This window comes from Anser anser (assembly GCF_964211835.1).
Source record: "Anser anser genome assembly, chromosome: 14".
Classification (NCBI taxonomy): Eukaryota; Metazoa; Chordata; class Aves; order Anseriformes; family Anatidae; genus Anser; species Anser anser.
Window position 1 is genome coordinate 14,564,678 of NC_139735.1, and position 7,455 is coordinate 14,572,132.

General features: G+C 48.2%; 1 protein-coding gene across 2 annotated transcripts in view; it reads right to left on the reverse strand.

Annotated features, from left to right (window-relative positions):
• Positions 1-7,186, reverse strand: part of KCNIP1 (potassium voltage-gated channel interacting protein 1) — a 256,038-nt gene extending 248,852 nt beyond the window's left edge. The window contains exon 1 of one of the 2 annotated variants that reach the window (XM_083798237.1): positions 4,645-7,186. In XM_083798237.1, the coding sequence (XP_083654363.1) occupies positions 4,645-4,705 (61 nt within the window). In that variant the 5' untranslated portion in view covers positions 4,706-7,186. The remainder of the gene's footprint in view (positions 1-4,644) is intronic. The other variant, XM_083798238.1, reaches the window with a different exon arrangement.
• Positions 7,187-7,455: the final 269 nt, after the last annotated feature.

Sequence of the window (7,455 nt, forward strand, 5' to 3'; positions counted from 1 at the left end):
TGGTCACCAGAAAAATGGCACATCTATTCAACTGCCATCTTAAGGAAGTGAATTCGTGCTGTTAGCACTTGCAAAACTCACCTATAGCTATCCTCTCAGTTATCCTCTTGATAGCTTGGTGTAGGATCAAAATAAGGTTACTCGCATTCAGCAACACCGGTGCTTTCTGCTGGTGTAGCCAGGGTAAGAGCTGGGTAAGCAGGGTAAGCAGCCTATGGCCAACAAGATTCAGGTACTGGGAAATATGAGTTATATTTCACTTTCTTTGGGGATGGGAGTGAGAAAAGAAAGAGCAAACACAGCTAATCCCTTACTCTTCGACTGGTCTCTTCTCTTGGAATTGAATTTGCCCACAAGTGGAAGTGCAAACATCCCCGCCGCACACAGGGAGTACGGCAGGCAGTCAAAACAAGAAATTCACCCTGCTTGAACAATCTGCTAATCCGAACGTTTCCATGACAAATATGGAAAGGGCTGATTCTAGGCACCAATTTGGTTACGATTGGCTGCAGACTGTACAAACACACGAGAAACCTCTATTTCGGCAGCTAGCTGAAAACAGAGAATGCATCTGTGCAGTGCATTATCTGCTGTGCTGGCCCTCTGCTTTTTAGTGTTGCTTGTTGGTTTGGTGCTTTTTTTTTTTTTTTCCCCTAACTCATTTACTGTTTTATTACTTATGTTTGCTGGAGGATATACAAGCAACTTGAAATTCTCAAGTCCATCTTAGTCTTGTATCTAGTGCTAACTGCCAATGTACTAGGAGCGGGCCGGGCAGTCCTCCGGGCATCGCCGGGGTTCGGTGCACACTGAGCTCAGCGGCTCTTACCACCCCCAGCATCCCCAAACCTTTCACCTTGGGGTTTGGAAGGTGGCAGCAATGCCAGCGTGCGGAGGACATGTTGGTGGCTCATGGCCAACTCGTCCCCCAGGACCTCAGCCTGGCCCCACTGGGCCCCACGAAGGCTGCAATGCTTCATCAATCCAATGACACAAGAGAAGCAAGAAGACTTGGGAGAAAGAGCTGTTACCTTTTATTAGGCCAACTCAAAAAGCTGGAAAAGTCAGACAAGAAGAAACCCAACAGTGAATGAGATTAAAATGCCATCAATTTTGGAGATCAGAGGAAATAACTTCTAAGGAAATGTACAAATCCATGGAACTGCTGCGAGCCACTAACGAAGCAAACGGCACAAATCTCATAGACAATCTAGAGACGCTTCAGCAGCCAGGGAAAGCTTCTGCATCTCTGCTAATAGGAACACAAGTCCTGGAAGCAGAAATCTTTATCCCACAGGAAAGGCCACGTGGCTCGTAACCTGTCTAGACAAAACACCCCATTATATTGAATTAATTTGTCATGTTCAAGCCAAAGGCACGAGCTCCTTTACAAACAACACTGTCCACTCCAGGAGAAAAGGTCTTATGCTTGAAGGACCACTGCTCTTGACCTGAAAGCAGTTTCCACCACCTTTACTGATTCAGAGTCCCCATTTCCATTAAAGCAAGGAATAAATCTTGTACTTCTGAACTGTGCTATGAACACCCCTGCTGCTCCCAGCTGCAATGACCAAATGAGCCACCAGTCCCACAGCCACAGTCCCGAACAAAGTGCAAGGGGCAGCAGCTCAAGTGAAGTTTTCTCCTGTGCCAAAATTTGATGGGCTCAGCAGAGAGCACCTCAGCACCCTTTGCCAGCACCCACCACCTGCCCATGGACATCAGCCCTTCTTGGAAAACTCTGGGCTTTGGACATCACCTGCTTCTTTCACCTGTTCTTAAACCAGGACACACGTATGTGTTTTGCTTTTAGTGTATCACACCAAAACAGCCTAAGACACACGTGTGAGCTGCTTAGCTAGACAAGGCTACACAAATGGTCTTCAAGCTACTTAGAAGAGCACACATTTACCAAGATTACAGAGTATTTGCAGAGGTGTGGATCTAGCCCTGTTACAACGATTTCTTCAGGCTCTCATTTTTGCACCAGTATTTAGTTCCTAGATAAATCCTGAAATATTCAAATAAACACATGGGGAAACATACTAAAACCAAACACTAGATAACAGGGAATCAAACAGTGGAATAGCTAACAAACACTTCCCCTGCTAAAAGATAGACACAGCGATATCCAAGGGAGCAGTTACACGTGGGCACCGCTGGCACCATGACATGGCAGAGAAGGCAGGGTGCAGTGCGGGCAGCACGAGCAAGCCTGCCCTGCTGCTCACACTTGGGATAGCACATCCCAAGTGTCACGGCCTGCCCGGGGCTCCCCAGTGCAAGGACACGGGGACATAGGAGCACGGGTCAGCCGGGGCCACCAGGATGATCAGGGGTTGAAAGAAGTTGTCTACAGACCTCCAGAGGTCCCTTCCAACCTGACGCATTCTCTGAGCCTATGTGGTCTGCAGAAAACAAGAGTCTCTGGAAAAGCCAGTGCCTAAACTCATCCTGATCATATTTTAACCACTTCCACCAATCTGAACAGGGGAAGGGGCTGGTTTTCTTGAAGGGAACCTTTGCAAGTGAAGGGACAGGTGGGCAACACTACAGAATCCATCACGCTATACCTAAACTGAAACCAGAGGCATAGTGGTGATGGACTTCTTCTTTTGAGCTCACAGGCAAAGAACTGCACTCAAACCCAGCACATGTTATTGTTTGGTTGTCGAGAAGCTGAAGTGCCCACATCCAGCATAAAATATACCAGGCAGCCCAGAGGCACATGCAGCACACATGTCTCGGCCTCTCCTGGAGATCTGGGACCTCCTCTGGGTACCGGGTCTAGAGGAACATCTGCAGGTGGCTGAAGCTGGCTGAAACCAGCAGTGCTGCTCCGTAAAGCTCCTGTCGGCCAGGAAAATAGTGACTAAAAGGTGTGAAATTCTCTACTGGCTTTGAAAGTATCCTGGAAAATCAAAGGAATTTCTTCCAACTTTCTCGCTCCAACCGAGTGTCCTACTAATCAGCAACAACACACAGATACCACATCAGAGCCAAGAGGAGATAACTCCTGGAACACGGGTTTTGATAAATATAGCTGAACAACCACTGCCAGCAGGCATCAGCAAGATTGAATCCCCCTGTAAATGGTAAAACGTGTGACCAGATGCTGGGTTTTTACTACTCACGAACTCCAACAATAACCAATTTCCTCCATCCACTAGAGAGTAGAGCCAATCTCACGACAACAAAGTAGTAGGGAATGGATACATTCAGCCAAAAATGAGCTACGCTTAGCGTAAACCAGACGCAGCCTGCAGATTTCTGAGAAGGGCATGGGATGCTCCGTGCTGTCACGGCTGCCGACATGCCCATGGCACTGAGCTCAGCCACCTCGCCGTGCCTCAGCGCGACCCCGGCGGCAACATGTGCGACGCGGTGCATAGACAACCATACTGCTTGGCTTGCAGCATAGACAGTACCAAACATCCCAGGCAGCTGTACAATTGTGGTTGCATTATAAATAGCACAAAAAAATGAACTGTAAAGCAGGCACACACGCACTGCTGTAAATTGTACCCTACCAGGTCAACTGCCTGCCTCGCACCAGGAACACGGAATTTTACACCTGCTCACAAACTTAGGTGATCAAACCCCTTGCACAGCCCTTCTCCATTTCTCCTTACAGCAATTACTTGATGTTTGAGATTTCCTCAGACTTTTTTTCTTTTAAATTGATAGAAAATCCATACCAACTTTCAATTCAAAAGCGTATGTACAGCTGAGCAACGGACCCAGTGGAAATAGAGACCTACCCGAAAAATACTGGCAGACTGGTAAATGCAGACGCTCTGGCAGGCAACATTTCCAAATAGCAGAAAGACTTGCCAAAGTTCCAGGGTCTGCCTTTTTGTTGCTTTCTAAACAATACTCATTCTGTATTGTACAGACGAGCCCCCCACAGTGCTTTCAACTTTCTGCTCAGCAGCACCCTGGAATTTCTGAATTAACCCTGAAAGAAATGGAGCAGAGCTCAAGCAAATACTACACAAACCAGACCTCTTGAAAAATTAGCATTTTGCAGCCAGCATTTATGGATTTAGGGATTAAAATCCCTGCGATTGCTGCTTGCTTTCTCATGCTTTTCATGAGCTTCTCCTCCTCCCCTTCCTTCTTAATATATCCTAATATTTTTTTCCTCTTGACAATCTTCATAAAACACACATCATTAGCACTGCACACTTGGTGTTGGATTACTGAATATACAACATTGCCTCTAACAATACTTTCGCAGAAAGAAACCACAAGGTAGTGGGAAGGATTTGCCGTGTGGCTACATGTTATTCCCTCCTCAGTGGATTTACAAAGCCTGGGATTTGGGAATAAACAGGTCTCTTCTGCAAGTGCTCTGCATATGGAGCCACTGAGTTTCTCCTCCTCGTACATGCCTGGGTGAAGAATTACAGATTTCAGATGGTTTTCACCTCCAAAGCCCCTCCACAGCAATATCCTCATACCCACTCATTTCCTCCACCACCTCACATCCCACTTGCCTCTCCTCTGCAAATTACACCTCACATAAACACTGCTGGGCTACTTGCAAGTGGCACATGTTCATTTCCTTCTCCCTTCCCAATATACATTTTTCTCCTAGCAAATATACAGAAGAGGCAAGAAAAGCAAAACAGGAGGTCTTACCTTTTGATGGTCTTCTTTGTTTTGTTTGTAGAGAGGAGAACGTACCCATTACAGCACCCATCGCAAGAGCTACTCGTGAGTTTTTGGGGAGGATTTATTTTGGCTGGGGTTTTTCCGATTCTTCTCACTCCCCCCTCTCCCACTGCCAGCGAACAAAATCTATGTGAAATGCCCACCAGAACAAAACAAAACAGAGGAAGTCAAGAGAAGAAAGAAAAGAAGAAAGGAGGAGGGAAAAAGCAAAGCACTGCAGCTCGGCGTTCAGCAAGCGTTAAGCTTTGAGGGCTTTTTTTTTTTTTTTTTTTTTTTAAGTCAACACACATGCACTGACTCACAGCCGGCTGCACTGTTATTATTCAAAACAGCTCCCCATCAAAATTTAAATGCTAGGTAGATTCCCTCAGACCAGAGCTGGCAGCAGATGCATCAAAATATTTACTGGAGCACAGCCACATAAACACACAGGCTAATTCTTCCTCCCGTTCCCTTATGGCTCCAACCAGCAGCCTGGAGGTCTACGGGGAGAGCGTCAATGCATCTCTTCCAGCGAATGCTAAAGCGGAGTCCTGGAGACATGGTGAGGGGCGCGGGGGGAGCCAGGGCTTTGGGCTCAGCACCAATTCTGAATGAATGGGACCCTTCCGCGCGGGAAGCGCCGGCGAGCCAGCCGTCAAAGCCCCAGCTGCCCGGGCTGCGTGCTCTGCTAATTAAGAGTCTGACAGAAAGGTAGGAGCTGGCGATCTCTAACGATGGTCTCCAGAGCTAGAGTCGAGGATTAAAAAAATAAAGAGCTACGTGGGAAAACGGACAGAGCCTTCCTCCACTATCCCTTCGCTTCACACACTTTCTCGCACACCAGAGGCACGCACAATGTTGTCAATAACTTATTTCCCTGCGAAGTACAGACACATCCCTTTCAGGGATTTTAAAGCAGTGAACTGATGAAACAAAGCCCTGCAAACAACTGGTGGCTCAGAGGACGTTGGACAATTCCCTGGGTTTTATTCAGTTGGTATTTGAACGCACCTGTTATACACCTCATTATGTTTCCTCAGAAGGTGGGGACAGGAGGGGCTTGGGTAGGGAAGGAGTTAAAGGCAGCGAGGCAGCTGTCAGAACCAGAATTAATTTGCTCGTTGCTCACGGTGAGTTCGATTAAGGCAGCATCTGTGTATTTGTCTGAAGAACCTCGTTCCCACACCAGAGACCAAAGCACCTCTCTCAACAGGTTTCCTCTAACTTTAGAGGACAATTTTATCAAATTCATCCTCCAGAGCCCCAAAACCAGAAGCTGCAAAGCTCCACTCTCCTCGGAGCGAAGCCTCACGCTGCCTCCTGCTCTCACACGGCCAGCAACGCTCTCCTGGCATGCACGGGTGCATTTACCTCCCTTGTGCATACCAGCAAATAGCTTTCATGTAGTTTCCACTTGCAAAAGACTACAGCATTGCACAGGATGCATTTTGTTTCCCTGTTTTACAACTCAGTATACAGCAATCGGACTTCTTCTGAGGATCCATCTCGCTTGGATGCCCAAAACCGAAACCCAGCAGCTTTGTAGCAAAACGCCTTGGTCACCACAGGGCAGGGTGGCCTGGATGGGGCTATGTCCCCGCCAGGGCTCCCCCAGGCTGACCGCCTTCCCTGGCCCCTTGGGCTGGGGGCCTCGGGCTGCCGTCACCTCCCCAGGGCGCCCAGCGCCTCCGTGGGACTAGGCTGCTTTTTATCTAAACGCACACATCACCTAGTTCATTCATGGTTTGTGTTTACGCAATGAAATATTTGAAGGGCTGCAGGACACATGGAAAACCTCCGTTCTTGGGGTTCCTGCAGGCAGGCAAGGCTGGAGGCTGACTGGAGGCGGCCGACATGGGGGAACCCCCAGGGGCATGGCTGCCACTCGAGTTACGAGGAGATAATGCAGCAAAACCACCTGGAAAGTGGCTTCAGGAGTTGGATCCCACTGGATCCCAGCCACGCAGAGGGAGCTTGGACTGGGAGCGACAGATCTGGCTGCCCATATGGTGAGACACCTAGGAAAAAGTAATTTTGGAAGATAAAATTGCAGCCCTGATGCTGTGCTGTTGTTTACTTGAAGCAGCATAGTATATGGAGGCGGAGGGCAAGTATGGATATTCACTTTTCTTTGAGACTTGAGAGAAAAAGAAAAAAAAAGATTTGTCTTGGCTAGAAACCAATATTGACAGATCCCTATGAAATCATGGGAATAAACCACTACATGCATTTCTGGTTGTATGACTAAAATATGCAAGAACAGGGACAAGAGGAGAGACCGTATCTGTGTCTGGGCAAGCGAGTGGAGTCCCAGACCACGAGTTCACAAGCTGCTGTTTTCTCTCTCACAGCCAAAAATCAGGATCCCTGGGAAACAGAAGCATCATAAACACTAATGAATCAGTGTATGTGACACAGCAAGCAGGAATTTTCTTCTCCAAAGGTGACCATCCAGATCTATCAACCTAGGAGATAACACGTGCTCGAGATGCAGTAAATGCTGATGGCCACCCCTACCGGGAGCTGAATGTCTTCCACGGTGTTTCCCTACAGGTCAGAGGACAACTGAGCTCCACCTGGGGTGCTGAAATGCCCGGTTCTGGCTGCATGGGTTGCTTCGCCAGCGTCATAAGAGCTGCTATCGTAGGATCAAAAGCAGCTTGGGGGAAGGAGATAACGCACTGCACCGAGCCTGGCTGCACCCCGGGTGTTTGTTTCCAGTTTTTGCCAGGCTCCAGAGCTCCGCCGTCAGTGCAGGCTGACACCCAAGGCTGCAGGGGTTTTGGCTCTCTCCTG